This window comes from Hypanus sabinus, chromosome 18 (genome assembly GCF_030144855.1).
Source record: "Hypanus sabinus isolate sHypSab1 chromosome 18, sHypSab1.hap1, whole genome shotgun sequence".
Classification (NCBI taxonomy): domain Eukaryota; kingdom Metazoa; phylum Chordata; class Chondrichthyes; order Myliobatiformes; family Dasyatidae; genus Hypanus; species Hypanus sabinus.
The window spans coordinates 37,142,820-37,166,350 of record NC_082723.1 but is presented as its reverse complement, the minus strand read 5'-3'; the positions used below and the strand labels follow the sequence as shown (position 1 = coordinate 37,166,350).

The following is a 23,531-nucleotide window of genomic DNA, read 5'->3' as shown; positions in this document are numbered from 1 at the left end:
CCTACCTGCACTCAGCCCATAACCCTCCACTCCTTTCCTGTCCATATACCTATCCAATTTTACCTTAAATGACACAACTGAACTGGCCTCTACTACTTCTACAGGAAGCTCATTCCACACAGCTATCACTCTTTGAGTAAAGAAATACCCCCTCGTGTTTCCCTTAAACTTCTGCCCCCTAACTCTCAAATCATGTCCTCTCGTTTGAATCTCCCCTACTCTCAATGGAAACAGCCTATTCACGTCAACTCTATCTATCCCTCTCAAAATTTTAAATGCCTCGATCAAATCCCCCCTCAACCTTCTACGCTCCAATGAATAGAGACCTAACTTGTTCAACCTTTCTCTGTAACTTAAGTACTGAAACCCAGGTAACATCCTAGTAAATCGTCTCTGCACTCTCTCTAATTTATTGATACCTTTCCTATAATTTGGTGACCAGAACTGCACGCAATATTCCAAATTTGGCCTTACCAATGCCTTGTACAATTTTAACATTACATCCCAACTTCTGTACTCAATGCTTTGATTTATAAAGGCCAGCATTCCAAAAGCCTTCTTCACCACCCTATCTACATGAGACTCCACCTTCAGGGAATTATGCACTGTTATTCCTAGATCTCTCTGTTCCTCTGAATTGCTCAGTGCCCTACCATTTACCCTGTATGTTCTATTTGGATTATTCCTGCCAAAATGTAGAACCTCACGCTTCTCAGCATTAAACTCCATCTGCCAACGTTCAGCCCATTCTTCTAACCGGCATAAATCTCCCTGCAAGCTTTGAAAACCCACCTCATTATCCACAACACCTCCTACCTTAGTATCATCAGCATACTTACTAATCCAATTTACCACCCCATCATCCAGATCATTTATGTATATTACAAACAACATTGGCCCCAAAACAGATCCCTGAGGCACCCCGCTAGTCACCGGCCTCCATCGCGATAAACAATTATCCACCACTACTCTCTGGCATCTCCCATCTAGCCACTGTTGAATCCATTTTATTACTCCAGCATTAATACCTAACGACTGAACCTTAACTAACCTTCCATGTGGAACTTTGTCAGAGGCTTTGCTGAAGTCCATATAGACTACATCCACTGCCTTACCCTCGTCAACATTCCTCGTAACTTCTTCAAAAAATTCAATAAGGTTTGTCAAACATGACCTTCCACGCACAAATCCATGCTGGCTACTTCTAATCAGATCCCGTCTGTCCAGATAATTATAAATACTATCTCTAAGAATACTTTCCATTAATTTACCCACCACTGATGTCAAACTGATAGGTCTATAATTGCTAGGTTTCCTTCTAGAACCCTTTTTAAACAATGGAACCACATGAGCAATACGCCAATCCTCCGGCACAATCCCCGTTTCTAATGACATTTTAAAGATCTCTGTCAGAGCTCCCGCTATTTCTACACAAACTTCCCTCAAGGTCCTGGGGAATATCCTGTCGGGACCCGGAGATTTATCCACTTTTAAATTTCTTAAAAGCGCCAGTACTTCCACCTCTTTAATTGCCATAGGTTCCATAACTTCTTTGTTTCCCACATCTTACACAATTCAATATCCTTCTCCTTAATGAATACCGAAGAGAAGAAATCGTTCAAAATCTCTCCCATCTCCCTCGGCTCCACACATAGCTGACCACTCTGATTCTCTAAGGGGCCAATTTTATCCCTCACTATCCTCTTGCTTTTAATATAACTAGAAACCTTTTGGATTTACTTTGACCTTATTTGCCAAACCAACCTCGTATCTTCTTTTAGCTTTTCTAATCTCTTTAAGATTCCTTTTACATTCTTTATATTCCTCGAGCAATTCCTTTACTCCATGCTGCCTATATCTATTGTAGACATCCCTCTTTTTCTGAACCAAATTTCTAATATCCCTTGAAAACCATGGTGCTTTCAAACCTTTAACCTTTCCTTTCAACCTAACAGGAACTTAAAAGATTCTGTACCCTCATAATTTCACCCTTAAATGACCTCCATTTCTCTATTACATCCTTCCCATAAAACAACTTGACCCAATCCACTCTCTCTAAATCCCTTTGCATCTCCTCAAAGTTAGCCTTTCTCCAATCAAAAATCTCAACTCTAGGTCCTGTCCTTCTCCATAATTATATTGAAGCTAATGCTATTGTGATCACTGGTCCCGAAGTGCTCCCCAACAAATACATCTGTCAGCTGACCTATCGCATTCCCTAACAGGAGATCCAACACTGCCCCATCTCTAGTTGGTACTTCTATGTATTGTTGCAAAAAACTATCCTGCACACATTTCACAAACTCTAAACCATCCAGCCCTTTTACAGAATGAGCTTCCCAGTCTACATGTGGAAAATTAAAATCTCCCACAATCACCACCTTGTGTTTACTACAAATATCTGCTATCTCCTTACACATTTGCTCTTCCAACTCACGCTCCCCATTAGGTGGCCTATAATACACTCCTATCAGTGTTACTACACCCTTCCCATTCCTCAATTCCACCCAAATAGCCTCCCTAGAGGAGCTCTCTGATCTATCCTTCCAAAGCACCGCTATAAGATTTTCTCGGACAAGCAATGCAACACCTCCTCCTCTGGCCCCTCCTACTCTATCACACCTGAAGCAACTAAATCCAGGAATATTTAGTTGCCAATCACACCCTGCAACCATGTTTCACTAATAGCTACAACATCATAATTCCAGGTATCAATCCACGCTTTAAGCTCATCCACCTTTCTTACAATGCTCCTAGCATTAAAATAGATACATTTAAGATACTCTCCACCTCCTCCTCTCTTTTCATCCCTAACAATGCATTCAAATTTATTATCCTTTTCTTTCTTCTCCCCTCATGCCCAGAATCATTCTAGTGGATCTTCTCTGAACCCGCTCCAAGGTCAGCACATCCTTTCTTAAATAAGGATCCCAAAACTGCACACAGTACTCCAAGTGAGGTCTTACCAGTGCCTTAGAGCCTCAACATCACATCCCTGCTCCTGTACTCTATTCCTCTAGAAATGAATGCCAACATTGCATTCACCTTCTTCACCGCTGACTCAACCTGGAGGTTAACCTTAAGGGTATCCTGCATGATGATTCCTTAGTCCCATTGCATCTCATAAGTTCTCTCTCCATTTAAATGATAGTCTGCCCATTTATTTCTTCTACCAAAGTGCATGATCATACATTGTATTTCCAACATTGTATTTCATTTGCCACTTCTTTGCCCATTCTCCCAAGTCTCTCTGCAGACTGTTTCCTCAGCACTACCTACCACCTATCTTTGTATCATCAGCAAACTTAAGCACAAAGCCACCTAGTCCATAATCCAAATTGTTGATTGGTGGTGGCATCTGTCAGTCTCGAGAGACCATGGATCTGTGCCTGCAGTTTCCAGGGCACAGGCCTGTATGGGAGACCGGCAGTTGTCCAAGCTGCAGGCCTTCCCCTTTCCACACCACCGCTGTTGTTCAAGGGAAGGGCACTAGGACCCGCAGAGCAATGTGTTAAGTGCCTTGCTCAAGGACACAAACACGCTGCCTCAGTTGAGGCTCGAACCAGTGACCTTCAGGTTACTAGTGTGAAACCTTGCCCACTAGGGCACGCGCCAACAATTGTTGATATACAACATAAAAAGCAGCAGCCCCAACACAGACCCCGTGGACCACCACTGGTAATCGACAGCCAATCAGCCAATGCTCTATCCACACATGCAACTTTCCTGTAATTCCATGGGCTCTTACCTTGTTTAGCAGCCTCATGTGCAGCAACTTGTCAAAGGCCTTCAGAAAATCCAAATACACAACATCCACTGCATCTCCCTCGTCTAGCCTACTTGTAATTTCCTCAAAAAACTGCAATAGGTTTGTCAGGCAGAATTTTCCTTTAAGGAAAACAAGCTGATTTCTGCCTATCTTGTCATATGCCTCCATAACCTCATCCAACAATTGACTCCAACAACTTCCCAACCACTAATGTCAAGCTAACAGGTCTATAACTTCCTTTTTGCTTCCTTGCCCCCTTCTTAAATATAGCTGAGTGACATTTGCAATCTTCCAGTCCTCCAGAACCATGCCAGAATCTATTGACTTCAAAATCATTGCTAATGCCTCATCTCCACAGCTACTTCCTTCAGAACACAAGGGTGCATTCCATCTGGTCCGGGAGATTTACCTACCCTTAGAATATTCAGCTTCCTGAGTACTTTCTCTCTCGTAATTGTGACTGCGCACACTTCTCTTCCGACACCCTTGACATTGTCTTATAGGCATTCATAGTTAATACAAACAAAAATAAAACAACATGAAATGAAGAGTCCTTGAAAGCGTCTAGTCCATAGCTTATAGGAATAGGTCATCAAATCTCAACATTTTAAAAAGACATCTATTAAACGTTTAAGAGTATAAACAGTTAACCTACCACTGCCAATGATGAAGAAAAAACTTACGAAGTCGAAGATGCCTTTATTTTAGGATTAAAATATCTCCCAAGTTTGTCAAATTTTCACTGCAACCTGACTGAAATGCCTAAAAGTTAATGATAGGCAAATAACATTGCTGATTTGAACACTTTCTGCATATTTATTAATGGCTTATTACCTGCCATAGACTTGATTCTGCTTGTGACCTAATTTGAAGGTACATCAAAATCCTCAAGACTTTCTAGTATTACCTTTTATTTGGTATGGTAGTGTTCAACTTGCTGTTTTTGAATCAATATTGATCACTAGATGTTTAGATATATTTCAAATGGTATGGTATAGCCCCATATCAGAAGCTCAGTAAAGACAGCCATAGATCGATTCTGGTGAGCCTTTGTTCCATCAAGTATAGTACATTTCTACACCCTCTAGGCATGCCTTCAAGGTTCCTAATTGTAGCAATCAGATCAGTAATTTAGGAATTGCCTTACTTGGAACATGTGATATTTAATGTTTGAAATTGAAACCTAAACAAAGTTAAAAGGCAGTCTACTCCTATTCCCCCTTCCCCCCTCTACTTTCAAATCTCTTACTATCTTTCCTTTCGGTTAGTCCTGATGAAGGGTCTTGGCCCGAAACGTCGACAGTGCTTCTCCCTATAGATGCTGCCTGGCCTGCTGTGTTCTACCAGCATTTTGTGTGTTGTTGTTTGAATTTCCAGCACCTGCAGATTTCCTCGTGTTAACAGGAAGAACATTGCTTGTTAGCACTATACTGTAAATTTCTTAAGCGATTCTACATTTTACCTTTACTCTTGCATCTTAAACTAGGGTAGTCTACAGGTTTCAAAATATGGCAGTACAAGATTGTACTTTACATCCAAGACCAATGCACACCAGTTTCAAGGCATGCTAGATCATTATATCATATTACTTAGGTTTATTTCCTTCAGGAATGTGGAGAGATTCCTTGTTTTAACAGCAAAGGCCTATATGTAGGCCAATTCCAAAGTAACCAGACATCAGACTACTTCACAAAACAGCAAATCATTCCAGTCTAAACCACTTGAAATATTAAACTAATTATATTATCAATAGCAATGCCAACATAGCTGATGAATAATCCTTATATTATACATTTAGTAAAGACAATGTACAGCACTGTGGCAAAACATGTATACAAAGTTTATTGATAACATGACAGATGAGAATCATTTGTTTTAAAAAAAACAAGCTTTAAAGATGAAGTCACGACACCTCAGATTGCCACATGAAACAAACCCCAGTACATGGGTGTCTATAAACCAGAGGAACATTCCAAAATATTGTTTAAACACCTTCCTCTCCAGAACATTTAAGCAAAAAGATGGTGCAGCCATGTCCAATGCTTGGACAGATAATGTAAACAAAATTTCTGAAAAATCTAGACAGCTCTAGTTATCAGTAGATTGTATACCATCTATTATTAAAAGCCCTCAGGACCATCAACTTTTCAGCGCAAGGAACCATATACCTCATGCTTACATTGCTGGTGGTAGAATTATTATTCATTCCTTTAATTTTCCAAATGAAACCAAATGGTGTGATTGGTAACCACAATTATCCATCACCAGTGGAGTAGCAAGACTTCAACAGAAGGACTCTTGGGAATATGGATATCCTTGGTGGAAAAACATGCCAATGTATAATACTTATTAAGACATACAAAACACCAGCAGAAATCTGATCTGCACCCATGAAACTATCATTAGCTGCTCTGGTTATATTGTAGTCTAGTGGATTACTGAACAGATGTTATGAAGTTTGTTGCAGTACCAATGACTAAGGATATGTAATTTGCAGAATAAATATACAAAGCCAATTTAGGGCACCATTCTGGCTAGATTTAGAACAAGGCAGCATGTGTGCTGTAGCATTATATAATGGCCTATTTTCTAGCTGGTAATGCAAGTGATATTATTTCCCTCAAAAATTAACTGAAGAGACTGAAAAATTCCTATTGAGAAAAGAAATCCAATAGGTGGGATAGGATTAATGAAACAATACTTTGGCCACAATGAAAAATGCAATTTAATAACAAAACTGCATAAATCAGGAATTATGGAATTGGGACAAGTTTATAAAACACAGAACAGCTGTAATCAAGAGGTCAACCTTTTCACTGCACAATAGGTTATAATTCAATACAAAGCAAATTTGACCAGGACAATGGAATAAGCAACAGGAATAACAAGTAACTTGAGGTACTTGTATCCTAACTTTTAATAACTGAGCTCCCAGTGTTGTAACACTAAAGGACAACTAATCAAAAAGAAAAATCATAGTTGAATATTAGCACTTATCACCAGAAATAAAACAATTTAAGAGTGCATCAAATCCAGAGTACAATCAATTTGAATTCAAAAAATCAAGCCCAATTGAGGTTCAAATAATTATATACAATAATCTATAAACTGGAGCTAATTGCACAGTTGGCATAGTACCCATGGCAGATTCTAGATCAAGAAAACTGTCAGATGCATAACTATTGGCAAGACAACATACAACTTACAAATTTAACTACAAGACAAAAGAAAAACCTTGGAAGAGAAAGACCATTTATTAGCTAACTGTCCAATGCAAAATGTGATAATCAAACTTGCAATGTAGCATTGGACCCAACTGTTCGAAGGAAATGCCAAGTTGTAAACTGATTTTAGTTACAATCTTGTCTATTAAATACAGAAAAGGTATCTAAATACAAACATATGGGATGTTTACACATTTTGAACATAAACCAGGCTAGAAACACTATAAGTATACAATAGTAGGCCCGAATACATTAATTACCCTTTTTGTGCCTACATTGCATTAAAACAAATTGCAATTAACACCAAAAAAAAGCACTGGGCCCAAAACTTGTTTTCAACTTTGCTCATTTAGACTAAGACTTTCATTACTTGGCTGATTATAACAAAGTAGAGAACAAACAATGCAAAAATTAATTTAGAACCACCACTTTTGAAACAAGCAATTTTTATGGTATTCATTAGATACTACTTCAGATCTATAGAATTTCCTCAAAACATTTAAAATAACTATTTAAGATGACCGAAAACAAGCCCTCAAAACATTCCAGGTGAAAAGTAAACTCACCACACACTTTTTGTGTACACATTTAGTTTTATTGTAACAAAGCAACTTGTACACTTTTAACGTTTAAAACTGAGCAATTTTCCTTTCCAGTGAAACAAAAAATTACATTAGAGAATGTAGATTCCAATAAGATTCTACAGGTTGTCACCATCTGCTGTGGGGCTCAAATCGATTAATATTTAAAAGTGTTGGCTTTGGTTGCACGGGATGTTGTAAAAATATACAATGCATCAACGTGCTAAGTACAGCCATGTCCTCAAAATACCCAACAAACCCACCCTTTAGAACCCAACCATCTGCATCTACCCCAGGCGCCTCAATCACACCCCAATTTGTTACAAGAGAGAAGGAAACAAGGACGATGGTAACTGCCATTTGTCCACATCACATGGAAACACAGTGTAATCTCTGGGCCAGAACTGGTAAGAAAAAAGCCTATTCAAAATCATCTATGGTCACAGCACAAAAGGTAGAGAGAAGTTCTGGGCTTCCAACAGAGGGAATTTGTCAGTGGTGGGGTTAAAAATAAAAAGTAAAAAAAAATACAAAGCACATTACTATGGAGGTCTGTGTGCTGATCATCTGGTTGGAGGACAATTCATCAGTTCATGGAAAATGGCAGAAAGAGATTGCCACTGTTGTTTGCGCATGTAACTCATCCCAATTGTGTATATGGTTTAAGGACCTCAGGAGAACAAGGAAACTGAGCACAAAAAGACAGCAACTTGCTCCCAGGGACTAAAGAAAAAAAAAAGTAGGGGGAGGAGGTGAATGTCAACAGCAAACAAATCAGTCATCTTCTCCTTCCTCCTCCTGAAAAGAAAAGGGACAAAGGTTAGTGACAATATTTGAAATTATTTTCCAAGAACAATTGATAATTGAAAACTACAGGAAAATTTACTGTCAGAAGCATGCAACAGTCTGTAGATATTTAATACTTTCATTTAGAAAACTGACCATGCCTTACGTAAAATTCCTACAAGACATGCAAGTAAGTAATCAAAATGGATTAACTGGCAGTCAAAATCTGAATTTTGTATTCACTGCTCAAACTAGCCTGCAGCATAAAAATTATAGACTGTACATTTCAAACAGAAGCAACCGCTCTAACCTCTGCTTCTTCCCCTTCTTCCTCTTCCTCCTCATCTTCTTCTTCATCTTCATCACCCTCTTCATCAATGTCCTCCAAACCCTCCTCCTCTTCCTCATCTTCATCTTCTTCTTCACCATCCCCTTCTTCATCTTCCATATCTGGAACCTGGGAACACATCATCATTCTCAATAATGGGGCAACACAGGATGACATGAAGCTACGAAGTGAAATAAAGCAAAGCAGCTGCAGCAAACTTAGATTTCATTAAGTGTATATACTGAAAAACAATGAATATTCAAATACCAGCTTACTACTGATATGGGATGATATTTAAGCAGTAAATTCAGCAAACACAAAATAACCTGGAGAATTTAAGTTTTATCTAGAATATGAAACTACCATCAACTGTGGCAACAATTCAGGAAAAACACCCATACACCACTATCCCTTGCTGCTGAAGGATATTCTTAGTCTGGCCTAGTTGAAAATCTAGACCTTCAACTCACTCAAACAGCTTTCAGTGCATTTAGATGATACAGAAAATGCCAGAATTACAATTGACAGCACCCAGTGAATGAAACTACAGTTAGCTTCAGAAAAATTAACATAACACCATCCTATATTTCTAGATAGAAAATAAATTTAAAATTAACCCAGTCAAAACCAGACTATTTTGGGTCACTTTTGATCAAAAACTAGAACTGAACTTCCTACAAGACAACTGCCGATAAAGAAATCAAAATATATACAAACTGATAAAAAATAAAATGCACTCACTAAATAGTACTGCAAGGGGTTCGGCCAGATGTCATCCTTGATAACCTCTCCAAGTTCATCTGCACCAGCATCTGAGTGATCAGTAAACCAGGTGAAAAAGCTTTCTGGCTCTTCATGTTGCCGCTTCCTGCCCACTTTGGTTTGTGACTGGCTGGAGCGCTTTGTCAGATCCTTAAAGATAACATGAATATATGATAAACAATCAATTGTGTTAAGGTCAGCAAGGGAAATTTAAATATATTGGCGATACAAAGTACCCCAGTTATCTCATCATTTTCAAGTGAAAAATCAAGGATAAGTTTAATTCAGCACAATGACAAAGGTATAGAGAAAACCAAAGGGTTTCAACATGAATAATACCACTATATCATATTACAAAATCTGCTTTTAAACTTTTGCCATGACCTATTACCTGGAAGGGGAAAAGACTGCTGCTACATATTTAATATCAATGCTATAGAACAGAATAGAGGTAAAGCTAAATTTAACAATCTTGAAGACAATTTTGTACCTCTCTAGCAACAATGCTAGAGAATTTAAAATAACTGGTTAGTAAACGGAACAGAAAAAAAATCTTATAAGCACTCTACTTAGGATACATAGCAACATTAAAATTATAGAATGAAGCAATTACTGATCTAATTTTAAGCTGCCAACAGTAGGAATCCAAGGGCCAAAAGAGCCTATACTATGCTGCATCTCAATAAATTAAGTTATTGGACTGGACTTTCAACCATGAAAATGACAAGTCACAATTCCTGTAGTCTTGGGTAGTATAGAAATGGGATACATTTTTTAACCCTGATATTTGCCTTAGATGGTGGTGGCCAATTTCTGAAAAGTTTACACGTGGGCTCCATAGTACTTTATTTTTCATAATTTTATTAAATAATCAATTGTCATCCAAACAACCTTCCCCTTTAGTTGTAGATGGTACATGGAACAAGTGTTCCATATTTCCCCGCCCCCGCTTTAAAAAAAGAACTTTGACATCTAGTAATTAACAAAAATCTGGATTCTTTCAAAGCCAATAATATGAAAATATTGATCTATGAATACTAAATTATCCATGATAATACAGGAGCACCACTTCCCTTTCTGCAAGTTTTCTCACTTTTTTGGCATCGTATGCAGATAGACTATATCCAATGATCAGCCTTACCTTTCCTGGTTTCCATTTGATTTCTGTTGATTTTGAAGATGGATCTCCATTTTCATTCAGATGAAACTCTTTGGACAGAACTTTATTATCAAAGTATGGGTTCTCATCAAAATACTGAAAACAAAGACCATCCATTAGATTTCTTCCAATGTTAATACAAGAGGAAAATTTTGAACCAAAAGAAAACTTGGGCAAGAGTAAAACAAAAATCACCCTGCACAAAATGATAGCAACTACCCACAAGATGAGTCAAGATTACTTTAAAGAAAATCTACACAAAAAATTCTGAATATTTGCATCAGCTTTATTGAAACGGTGCAATTTCACCAAATGTTAGCTGCAAATGTAAATGGGTTTTACTGAGAAAATGTCACAGTAACACAGAAAAATCAAATCTGCTTGAACTTGCACAGATATCATAATTATACCAAGCACTTTTAAATCTTCTTCCAGTTTTGAACTTACAATAGGCTATATACCACAAACCTCACCCAAGTCAATCATCCAACTTTTCAGAGCACATAATTTAACTGAACTTGTCTGCTATCACAACAGCGCACCATCAACCACTCCCCCCCTCCAACATCACCCTTTAGAGTTTGTGATTCAGAGCAACAGATTGGCCACCATAGTAGTATTAAAACAGGATATCCATATCTCTGGTATCTCTTTGTATCATCCAAACTCTAGGTATTAATTTATTCCTAGCTACAAATCAAATATGGATTTAACTTAACTTTATTACAAGTTTCAGAAATATTTGTTGGCTGCTAGAGAGATAGGTTAAATACAATAAGTACAGCATCTTACTACAAAACAGAGCATAACAATTACAACTGGTATGGAAAAACACAATAGCCACATAGCTTGCTTGTTTAAACTGTGTGCTGCCGTTTCACACATTACAGTAAAGATTCATGGAAGTTATGATTATAAACTACAAATTATCTTACAATAGATGGATATACTTACAAAATCTATTCTATAACCTGATTTGATATCTTCGAATTCTGTCACTTCCACTCTTGTCAGATAATGCAGTGCCTCTTCATCCTCTTCTCCCAGAAGTGCAGATACTGGAAACAAATAGCAAATTTTAAGTTTAACTCAGTCATGGGATGTATTAATACCTACCAATAAATGTATAAAAAACACTATCATAGGTTTTGAGTTCAATGTGAAGTGGCTCACTTATGAGAAAATAGCAGTATACGTAAGATGCTGAATTCAGAGTACAAAATAAAAAAGAAACATTAATACGCATTCATGGACAAAATTTGTAAATGTCAAAATTCCTCAGCAAGTCAAAGTTCCACCATCACCATTTTCCAAATACATCTCTTGGTTGTCACAGAACCTTTTTCTACTCAGTTACAGGCATCTCCCACAGTACAAATGGACATTAGTGAAAGGCAAGTACATTTATTCACACAATTTCAAATACTGTTAGACATGCAATAACTATTACACATAATTATGTATTAACAATCTAGAACAATAACTTGTTACATTAAAAACAAAATTAAACTGCCCACTTTGCCAAAAATGCTAAATTGGGCCTCAATTTTGCCCCCCCCCCCCAAAAGGGCTTTGTGAATTGGAAAGGAAATCTGATTTCCAAAGATCCTCCCCTTCAGGGATGCAATGGGACAAGATTGAAGATAAAAATTTCAACTGTGGAAACCCCCCACTTTGCTATACATCCTGATTTACACATAGCTCAAGCCGCTACCAAATTTTACCCCAGAAATTGTAAAAATTTTCACTGAAACCTGTCCATGAAGGTATTTTCTTTATGGGATTGCACCACACAGTATCAATAACGAGAAAACAATCAGTTTTATGCAATACCCACCACAGGATTATTTAGGTGGGTAAAGATTGAATAGGTGATGGATAGATCTACTCTAAATCTGCCTAAATGTTAAAACTGGAATTAAGTTTAGATTTAAAGCAGAAGTGAACTTAACGTGTCTTTGTAATTACTACCACATTTAACCCAATTGTAAAGAACAGTACTGTACAACAAACTTGCAAGTTATAACCACTTATTACATGGTTTTGTGCCAAAAGGCCACACAAAAAAAGCTATAAACTAGCTTGGGAAACAAACAATTTTTGACCACAGAAGCAGCATAATCTACTGAAGCTCTAGCCCTACACAAATACCACTCAGTGCTTCAAATTGTAAGTGCAGAAAGCCACACCATTTTAATTACAATGTGCAATAAACAATGGCTCCCTCCAGGGGTCACCATTAAGGAGAGCCACCTCTTGGCAAGTATTAATAATTACAAATGCTCTAAAGTTCAGTTTATCAACATATTAAAGTATTACAGTAATTAGACAGCTACAGAGACTATACTGCTCAGTTGAACTCAGTACTTTTCAGTAAAACATGAAAATTTCATTTTCACAAGACAATCCATTCTTCAAATAAAGGCCTATTTAATGACCTTCCAGAGTTCTGACCACTGAAACTCACTTCATTTTACTGCTTACCTTGTGGATGGTTGACAAACGTGGTCACCCAAAAATTGGGGATTTTGGCAATGAGTTCTGACCGCTTCTGGAAATATGGCTGGCGTAGCTTGTTGTATTTTTGCTCTACTTTCAAAATTTCCTCACTTGCCTGTTCATTCAGTCTACGCAAAAACAGGTTTATTAAAAATAGTCATAAGAATTATTAGTAGCCTACTGCATATTACAAGAGGCAAAAAGGTAAAAAAAAACAAGGAGTCCAAGATACACAATTTACCACACTTCCTGTTCACAATCCAGCATGCTTTGCTAAAGGTCCCTCCAAAAAAAGGTGAAGCCAGATGAACTATTAGTTGCCAAAATCAAAAGTCAACATCAAGTTATACTGACTTCTTCCAAGACAGCAAATTATTCACCGAAATACAAGCTTTCTAACTCTCCTCCCACTTACACCACTACTATTTCACCACTCCCCCCCTTGTAACCTTTCAAATGAGTGCTAACTAATAATCCACAAGCCCGAATGCCTACTTAAATTGAACATTGCCAAGTTTCTTCTTATTGGATTTTTGCACATTTTAAATAGTAATGTACCAATTATCCAAAACAGCAAATAATTGTGAGATGCATTAAAAGATCTCAAATAAAAAGACAAACAAACTCTAGAAGCATTTAGTTACACTGTGATGGGGTTTATGTGTAGCTGCAGCCACACAAAGTAATAATTAATTCACAACTACAACGCAGGTCCAAACAAACTTTAGAAATACAAACAAAATTTAATCAGGGCTAGTAGGGGACTACAGCGAGTCAACTGTAATGGGCAACTTCAATGAATTTTAAGAGGGCAATTTTTATAAGAAGAAAACACCAGTTTTTAAACAAGCCAAGCAAATATCTCCCGATAAGCTAAAAGATCAAGGCACAATTTTGAATTTTTGGATCAGAAATTAAATATTCAGAGGGAACCCAACCATGAAGCCGACCTTCTGCAAATAGCGTCAGCATTGAAAAACTCAGAATATCCTTGATAAAACTAAAAATTATACCTTTAATAAGTACATCTACAATAGCAGCAATTTATAATATGTACAGCAATTCTTCAAAAATCAGAAAAAAAATTAACTAAGGGATTTTTAATAATTTGATAGACTTGAAAGCAATTTTACAAAGTCTCATCATCAGAATGAAATTAAGCAGAGGAAACATTTTCAAAGAATGATGCTGTCTAAGGCTAAACCAGACATTTGCTCTATGGAGCTAAAATACAAAATTAGAGAATTTATTTGACCTCACCTGTCTATTTCATTTTGTACTTCATCAATGTGTTCAATGGCTTCCTGTTGCTCTTTTTCTGCAAGCAAAGTTTCATATTTTAAAATGATTTAAATAAAGTTTGAAAATCACAACATTAGCAAGTATTTTAAAAATCTTACTACTTGATAATTCTAAATGATGCAGCCATATGAAAACTTATCTCAAAAATATCATCTTAAAGCATGCTGCCTTTCAAAAACAAGTCAATGCCACACTCAATCTTGTGCTGAAAGAAGCAGTAAACTTCATTATGCATCAAAGGTCATGAACTTATGTTTAAAAAGAATTACATTAAATCTGGGAAAGCAATGGGCAAGCTTCAAAGGACCAAACACTCACTTAATAAGACTTCGTAGAAAACATTCCAGAATTTAATAGAAAACCAGAAATGTAGTTAAATGTCTCTACACGACCCTCAAGGAATATACTCAACGAGTTCTATTTATCTCATTTCTCAACTAGAACCAGAAAAATTAGCGATAGAACATGGCATTCACAAATAGATGCCCGATTCACATTGCTCCAAAACTCCTCCCTCCACCCCAATCGAACCTCAGCTATAACGAATCTAAACCAAGAAACGTCAACAATTCGCCAACGACCCACGTTTCAGTGCCGCTTCCCTTTGTGTTGAATGAACCCCCGCTAAATTACAGGCCGCGTGGTTCCTACCCAAAGGAAGTCACTACTTCGATGGCTCTACAGAACAAAATAAATGAATTGTAACGAAAAACCGCCGAAACATGCATATTATTTACGATAGGTTCATTTGTGTTACCGCACGATTTTTACGATTTTGATTTATGTATCCAATTTCCCCTTTACATAATGGTTGAAATAAAACTCTGGAAATAAACTTGACTTTTAGGCGGATTTTATTTCCGAGAATACGTCTCAGAACTACACAACCACCAATTTTAAAAGGAAAATACTCAAGTCTTAAAACCAGAGCGGAGCTCAATAAAATTAATCTCCACAAATACCCCATGTGTGAAGTTATGGTTTGAGTAGTATTGTGGCTTTCCATTTCCGGCGCTCGCGGTTCAAATCACCTTACTCTCAGCGAGCAAGAAAAAGCTAATCCCTTTAAAACCAGGCCGCGTGGTTAGGCCTCTGTTCCCCAGTCGCCAGTCCCCAACCCACCCCAAGTAATGCAGATACTAGCGGGAAGCAGCAGTCGGAACATCGCTCGCAGCACATTGCCCTTGCCCGCTCTTGCATTCGCGTGGAGGCGGGAGTGCGTGTGTGGAGAAATGGAGCAACTCACCTCCGGCCGATGAGCAGGCCGCGGCGGCTCCGTTTCTCTTTCCTGGTATCATGGCGGCCGCCTTACACAATGAGGGAGGAGGAGGAGAGATTCTGTCTTTTTTTCTCCCTCTGTACGCGAGTTCATAAACATGGCGCCGGAGTGAATGAGTTACCCTCCCGCGCTGTCTTTCAGCTCCTCTCCAGCCTGACCGAGAGGGGGAGCGTGGGACCGCCATTCCGCGCATATATACAACACACACACATTAATATTATACATACTCACACAGGCCTTCACTCAACTCACAGAGGGTTCCAAACACAACTTACGTAGCTTTATACACAATACACACATTTAGCAAAAAAAAATTCCCGTGTCTCGAAATTACCTGAGGTCTCGTCTGCTCCATCATGGTTCGAGTTCACCTCTTTTTTACTCATCTTTGTCGCTGGGACCGACATCTTGGAAGAAGGAAAGAGGGGGAAATAAAAAAGGAGGAAAAAAAAGATGAAAAGCTCTGACTCGCGCTTTTTTTTTAATCTTCCCTTGGTTCGGTCTCTCTTCCCCCCTCGAAGGCTCAGTGGGTCTCGCGCCTCTACCACAGTAAAAAAACGCTCGAGCCCAATAGCTCCACACGCACGCGCGCGTACACACCACAGCGCTCCAAACTACCACGCATGCGCAGTGAGCCGCCCTTGCGCCTACATACCCTTCAGCGTTGCCTTCCATTGGCCAGTCTTGGCGGCGGCCGTGGCGGCGCGAGGGCCACGGTGACGTCAGGAGGCATTGGGCACCAATTGGACCAGGTCGTCATGGCGACGGGGCGCGCTGATTGGGTCGCGTCGAATATTAGCTCATGCTCTGTGTGACAGAGGGTTCTTTTTTGTGTGTGTGGGAGGCGGATGAGTCCTTAGCTCTGAACATTTCGGTTAAGAAATAAACTAAAATCGATTTAGATTCTATTTGGTTTTATAACTTAACGGACCATGTTCACCGATGAGGTGCAAGAGGCCGTGTCAGTGGAGTCGCGCTGGAGAAAAGCTCCTGAGCTCTGTGACGCAGTTTGTCAAACAGTTGAGGTTCGGCGTGCCGAAGCCTCAGTGCAGATACGACGTAGCGCGGAGATCAGTACGCAGACAGAGCTGAACGACGGCCGAGAGCTCCCCGTCCTGGATCAGAACGTCGAGCCATCGGTTGATTTTCCGCGTCTGGTTCGCTTTCTGCGGCAAGTGGAGCCGATGTTGATCAGGGAGTTAAACAAGAACATCCAAAGCCACGCGTTTGATGGGTTTGAAGTTGACTGGATAGACCAACCACAGACAGTGAGTTGGTGGGAAATTGGATATATTTCAAATATAGTGTAATATTGCAATATAACTTGTAGCATGCAATTTTGAGTTCATTTGTATGATCTACACTTTTATATACACACAAATACCAATTCTCATATTTTCGACTTCTGCGCTTAAAGAAACGGACGCTGTTAGCATGACAACTGTTGCAAACATTTAACAAGCAATGCATTTTCTGGATCGAGACGGATGAAAACAAGAATGTGAAACGATATTAATGAAAGCCTAAATGTAGCCTGCGTTTGTGGGGGACTTACAAACTCTAGGATGTTAATTGCGTTTCATAGGATTATATAACCTATATACCTGGTTTTTGTTTCGTAGTCCTTCATAAATTTAATGTAGCGATAGAACTTAATAAATTTCAATGAGCGGTAGATTTTAAATTAGCAATGGCTTGAAACGTTATTTCGTACTTGATATTCTTCTTCGGCCCTAGAAATACATCCCGACTTTGCTGCTGCAAATTCCCTAGCCAGTGAATTAGTTTGTTAATTTCTCTGTAATATCGTGCAAAGTTTTAATCAAAACCCTTATCCAATAAATTCCGGGAAATATAACCGTACTTTGCATTAATTTCTGAGAGGGAAAGGTATCATGATTATTCATTCGGACAGGTGTTGTTGGAATGAAATGCAATTTTCCCACTGTTTGTTGATTAGTTTCATTTAGATAGGGAAATATAATCAAAAAATTCATGTTATTGTCATTTCAGTGTTGTGTAATATACTAGTGACAGTAGCATTTGTATTCAGTGAATGTGTTCTTGTCCTTGATATGAATGTGCATAATGAGTGGATTAGAAAGTATTTTCATATATATCACTGCTTGAATATCCTGGAAATACACATCTTTAAAGTATTTCATAAGTCTTTCATCAGTTATATTCCAGCAAGTCCCTGTATTTGACAGATTTCTGCCTTGTACTTATTGAATGACTGGTATGAATTTAAGGAGTATTAAGCCAACCTCTTCTTTGCCCTCTCAGATTAATGTAAAACAACTTGGCTCTTCTGAACCCTGATCAATATTTATCCTTGAATTGGCATTTGCTAAAGCAGATAGATCTTATCAAATTTAATATGTAATCATATTTTATAACCATTGGGTTTGGTATTTTCTACATTCTTGTATTGATAACACGATAAATTTCATTGGCTGTAAAGAATTTTGGATGGTGGAGGTTGTGAAAGGTGGATATGTCTTTTCTGATCTAAGCTTAGTAATTCTAACAAGGTATGCAGTGATCTGGGAGTTAAATTCTTGGACTACTGATCTAGAGATTTGATTTAACAATCTGGACACGTGGGTTCAAATCTCAAAATAGCTTCTGTGGAATTTGTTTTTCAAAATTATGATGATTTTGGAAAAATAATTTATCTTACCGATGATGATCATGAAAAACATTAAATTGTTGAAAAATCTATCTGACTGATCTTCTGTAGGAGAAATCTGCCATCCCTATCTAGTTTAACTTCTGCCTGAGGTCAAACTATGATTAATAATGACTCTGAAATGGACAAATATGGCTCTCTTGAATTACCACTTCATTTACAAAAAAAGGGGAAAAGTTTTATTGATAGACCACCTGCTATAGATCTAGGGATTAAATTTGGGTACAGCAAAGTTGCTTCCAGCTTGCTTGACTTTGCAAAGCTCTTAAACATCTATCAAGCAATGTCTAAATTGGGAAGGCTGTTAAGCGGACTGGTCAGGCAATAGGCTGACGTTGTTACTCATAGGATCACGCAGATGTTATCTTGCAGACAAGGTGCCATGATAATCCCTAGGTACTGGCACTGTGGTATTTAAGGCAGAACAAGAATGACCTGCAGACTCCAAATCAAATAGAAGCCTCCTTCTGATTACTAGATATTATCTCAGCTGATGAGTCCGCCTCCATTTCCAGTAGATGTGCTGTGATTCGGGATATCAGTGTTCATCACCAAGAGTAGCTTGGAAGCACTAATCAAGTTTTGAAAGACATGGTTGCCAGAACGCAGTGAAAAATATTACCGCATCCTCCCCATTCTTCTTATTGCCAGCGCATCTGTCTGATAACACTAATAGAAGTGACCATAGAACAGTCTTTGTGAAGACAAAGTCTCATGACTTCTCAGCAGAGACACCATTGTGCTGAATAAAATGCACAGATCTAGCACCTTGAACTGGAGTTCCATGAGTTGTGGCATCAAGAATATTCATTACTATAATCTATAACCCCTCCATGGCTGGCATACCTCTTATCATTACTGTCCAGCCATGGATCAATGTGGAGTGCAGAGGGGCATGACAGGAGCAGCTGCAAGAATACCTACAGATGATGAAATGCCAACTTAATGAGGCTCAAGTATACTGAAAAGTTGCACTACACTGGTCTATGTGATCTTGCAACCAGTGGATGGGATCTAGTTATGAGTAGGTGTGGGCAATTAAATATGAATAAAAAGAGGCTTCAAGAATCTCTTTGATGGTGGGGCTTTGTTTGAGCAAAAGGCAAGGCTGAAAATATTTAATTATGTTGCATAGATATTCCATGTTAGTTTCCTATTGAGGACCCCACAGGCACAAGCCAGTCTTCAGGTCATTTATTTCTATCTGTGATACCAAAAAAAAATTTAAATTATTGACAGAGTAAAGGAGACAATGTATCTGCTGTAGTGCACCTGACCAAAAAGTGGTGGATATGGCCTAGTCCATCACAGATAAAGCTCTTCTCACTATTGAGCACATCTACAAATGTACATGAAGTGTTGTCACAGGAACGCATTATCCATCATCAGAGACCCTCACCATCCATGTCATGCTGTCTTCTCGCTGTTGCCATCAGGACTCACAGTACCAGGTTCAGGGACAGTTATTACCCCTCAACTATCAGGTTCCTGAACCAAAGGGGATAACTTCACTTGCCCCATCACTGAACTGTTCCCACAACCTATTGACTCACTTTCAAGTACTCTTCATCTTGTGTTCTTGTAATTTGTTTATTACTATGCTCTTTCTATTTTCATAGTTGTCTTCTGTACATTGGTTGTCTACCCTTTTAGTGTGGTCTTTCATTGATTCTATTAAGGTTATTGGATTTATTGAGTATGCCTGCAAGAAAATAATTTTCGGGGTTGCATATGTACTTTGATAATCAATGTACTTCTGACTTTGAGCCTGTGCTCCTGAGATAGCTGTGCCTTGGACCATGCTGGTTCAATATTGTTATGCACAACTTTGACATCTGCCCATCATTGTAGAAAAGTACCAATAGGCCTCAAATGGAAAACATTCCAATTGTTAGAGTTGTATTTTTCACAAAGAACGTTGGTTGTGGTAGTTAGAGGTTAATTATACCCCCTCTAGGACTTTATATAGAAGTTCTATAATGCATTATCCTATACCTATCCAACCCCAGTTAACTTCTGATGTGATTGTCCTGAATTTGAATAAGCCATGTTTGCTGCTCAAATCCATATCTTTTTACCAGAAATAACTCAAATATTTCAACAATTAAACAATAAATTTCCCTTTATATGTTTGACACTATTGGTTGATTATTAAAGTATGGTCTTTTCAAATGTAGATTTGGATTTTTTTTCTTGTGGTTTTTGAAAGTTCATTCTTTATTTGAGTATGACATAAGGAAAGAGGAAAGGGTAGTGTTCTGTTGCAGCTATCTCTTAACTCCAATGTTATTAATGTAGAGTTTGCACATTCTCCCTCGTGGCCACATGGGTTTTCACCCTGGGCTCTGCTTTCCTCACACATGTCAAATATGTGGGGCTCATAGGTTAATTAGCTGTTGTAAACTGCTTCTTGTGTGGGTGGCTGGTTGGAGAACTGGTTATATTAATAGGTATGTAAGAGAATAGATTTGCAAGGAAATTATTGGAAGAATAAGATTCTCTGAGAGTCTGCATAGATGTGATGGGCAAAAAGTCTGTCTCTTGGGTCATAAATGAAAGAAACAAAGCAACAGGTGTCAAATGTGATTATTATTGGCACAAGCAATACTCATCTGATTTTCTGTTTTATATTTCAAGAATTGTTTGTTTTACTTCATGAATATGGCAAACTGTTGATTGACAACTTTTATGAACCTTCTGATTTCTATGGTTATCTTTTTTGTATAGCTTCACACCTCATGTCTTCTGTAAAAATGCTACTCTCTTTTCTCAGTTTCTTCATCTCTGCCACATCTGTTCCCAGCTGTTCCAACTTTACATTACAGGACATCAGAGATGTCCTCTTCCTTCAAAAGAATAGGGTTTCCCTTCCTCCACCATTGCTGCTCTCGGCCATATCTCTTCTATTTCCCAAACATCTGTGCTCACCTCATCTTCCCTTTGCCTCAACAGTGATGAGTTCCCCTTGTACTTACCTACCACCCTTTGAGCCTCCGCATCCAATGTGTCATGCTCCACAACTTCCGCCACCTCCAAAGGGTTCCTACCACCAAACGTATCTTTACCTCCCTCCCCCTCTACTTCCCACAAGGATCACTCCCTTCCATGATTTCCTTGTCCATTCATCCCTCCCCACTAATCTCCCTCCAGCACATCACTGCAAGTGGCCAAAATGCTACAACTGCCCATTCACCTCCTTCCTCATCTCCATTCAGGACCTCAAATGGTCCTTCCAAGTGAGGCAGTTGTTCACCTTCAAATTTGCTGGGGTCATCTGTTGTGTCTGGTGCTCCAAATGAGGCTTCCTCTACAATACTGAGACCCGTTGTAAATTGGGGAACCACTACATCAAGCACATCCACTTTATTCACCAAAAGTGGAACGTCCTGGTGGCTTAACATTTTAATTCAAATTCTCTTTCCCCTTCCGATCTGTTGGCTAAACATTCCAATATGTTGGCCCTATGCACCAAATGAGGGCACTGTCAGGGTAGAGGATCAACTCCTTGAATTTTGTCTGGTCTAGCAACACATTGTATTCTGTCTGGATAGTCACCAGCCTAATGGCATCCTCTCTTCTTTTCCCCACTCTGGCCTCTTACCTCCTCTCACCTTCCTGTCACTTCCCCTGAGTCCCTTCCTCCTTCCCTTTCTTCTATGGTCCACTTTTCTCTCTCCTATCAGATTCCTTCCTTTCCAGCCCTTATCTTTCCTACCCACCTGACTACAGCTATCACCTTCTAGCTAACTCATCCCTTTGCCCCATAGGCATCTTCCCACTTCCTTTCCAGTCCTGAAGAGTCTTGGCCTGAAACGTCTACAATTTATTAATTTCTGTAGATACTGCCTGACCTGCTGAGTCCTCCAGCATTTTGTGTGTGTTGCTTATGTCAAATTATGTATGGTTTTTATACATTTAAGTTTAAATTGTGAATATATTGAATAGAGTTGAAGCAAAACATTATTTAATTCATTGTAACTACTGGGAAAAGTAAGCCATACACTTTTGGATATCCTCAGTGGTGTTGGATTTTCCCTTCCATTGATTTGGTAAGTATAACAATGGCCCCTCAAGATAAGCAAAATACTTTTGAATGAAAGACCCACAAATACAAGTTTCTTTGACGCTTTTGTTTGTGAAAATCTGTTTGAAAATTTGATGGGCTGGGATGACAATGAAAATTTACAAATTTTAACTTCCTTTTAACCCCAAACCACGCTTCCTTGTGCTTAAAATTACATAGGGTACATACAATTCCAGCATTAATTAGATTTTAAAAATTTATTTCTACTGATTATCTTGTTAAGTACACAAATTCCCCAGTCACAATCTCCTCCATATTCGTCATTGTTGGATTGGTGTTGTATTATAGTGATCTGATAGAAACTAGTCTGGTAAACATTAGCAAATTCATTTGTGGTTGAAGTATCAATATCTGGTTATGTATTGTTAACATTGTGCATATTTAATTGGCTCTCAGAAGTAACTATGATTGTCCTCCCTGCAAAAGAATTTGTGCACTGATGTTCTAAGATATCACACGCTCAAACAGTACTTTCTGGCAAATTGATCAAAGCAGCAATGTTGATTTCTCTAGCTTCTGTTAATGCCCCTCCTCCCCATTTTACCCCATCCCTTATTTATTTATCTATCTATCTATCTATCTCTCTCTCTTCTCCCCCCTCTTTTTTTCTCTCTGCCCCTCTCACGATCACTCCTTGCCTGTTCTCCATCTCCCCCTGGTGCTCCCCTCCCCCTTTCTTTCTCCCTGGGCCTCCTGTACCATGATCCTTCCCTTCTCCAGCTGTGTATCCCTTTTGCCAATCACCTTTCCAGCTCTTAGCTTCACCTCTCACCCTCCTGTCTTCTCCTATCATTTTGGATTTTCCCCTCCCCCTCCCACTTTCAAATCTCTTACTATCCTTTCTTTCAGTTAGTCCTGACGAAGGGTCTCAGCCCAAAATGTCGACTGTACTTCTTCCTATAGATGCTGCCTGGCCTGCTGCGTTCCACCAGCATTTTGTGTGTGTTGCTTGAATTTCCAGCATCTACAGGTTTTCTCGTGTTTGTGTTTTTAAAAGCAGCAACATCATTGTGTTTGATTTTGCAATTTGTTTCCATGGATTGTTTTTTATTTTTGACACAGTCCC

General features: G+C 38.7%; 2 protein-coding genes across 3 annotated transcripts in view; one reads left to right on the top strand and one right to left on the bottom strand.

Annotated features, from left to right (window-relative positions):
* Positions 1-5,588: 5,588 nt before the first annotated feature.
* On the bottom strand, positions 5,589-16,304 carry LOC132407500 (protein SET). Of its 2 annotated transcripts, none has more exons than XM_059994134.1 (8): positions 16,024-16,304; positions 14,369-14,426; positions 13,094-13,236; positions 11,564-11,667; positions 10,592-10,705; positions 9,430-9,600; positions 8,671-8,817; positions 5,589-8,372 (listed from the first exon to the last, which is right to left on the bottom strand). In XM_059994134.1, the coding sequence occupies exons 1-8, from the start codon at positions 16,094-16,096 to the stop codon at positions 8,349-8,351; spliced, it is 834 nt and encodes a 277-aa protein (XP_059850117.1). In that variant the 5' UTR covers positions 16,097-16,304; the 3' UTR covers positions 5,589-8,348. The 2 variants fall into 2 exon arrangements, with proteins under 2 accessions (XP_059850117.1, XP_059850116.1); XM_059994133.1 differs by lacking the exon at positions 16,024-16,304 and adding an exon at positions 15,657-15,902.
* A 71-nt stretch (positions 16,305-16,375) lies between these two features.
* Positions 16,376-23,531, top strand: part of dync2i2 (dynein 2 intermediate chain 2) — a 38,460-nt gene continuing 31,304 nt past the window's right edge. The window contains exon 1 of the mRNA XM_059994132.1: positions 16,376-16,957. Within this exon, the coding sequence (XP_059850115.1) occupies positions 16,622-16,957 (336 nt within the window). The 5' untranslated portion in view covers positions 16,376-16,621. The remainder of the gene's footprint in view (positions 16,958-23,531) is intronic.

What these genes read in the sequence shown, in the direction of transcription:
- LOC132407500 (XM_059994133.1), bottom strand. Translation starts at nt 15,882, where the DNA reads ATGCGCGGAATGGCGGTCCCACGCTCCCCCTCTCGGTCAGGCTGGAGA. An exon ending in TCAAATGGAAACCAGGAAAG is followed by an intron (nt 9,601 to 10,591) that starts GTAAGGCTGATC and finishes GTTATCTTTAAG; the next exon opens with GATCTGACAAAGCGCTCCAG. An exon ending in ACCCCTTGCAGTACTATTTA is followed by an intron (nt 8,818 to 9,429) that starts GTGAGTGCATTT and finishes ATGTGTTCCCAG; the next exon opens with GTTCCAGATATGGAAGATGA.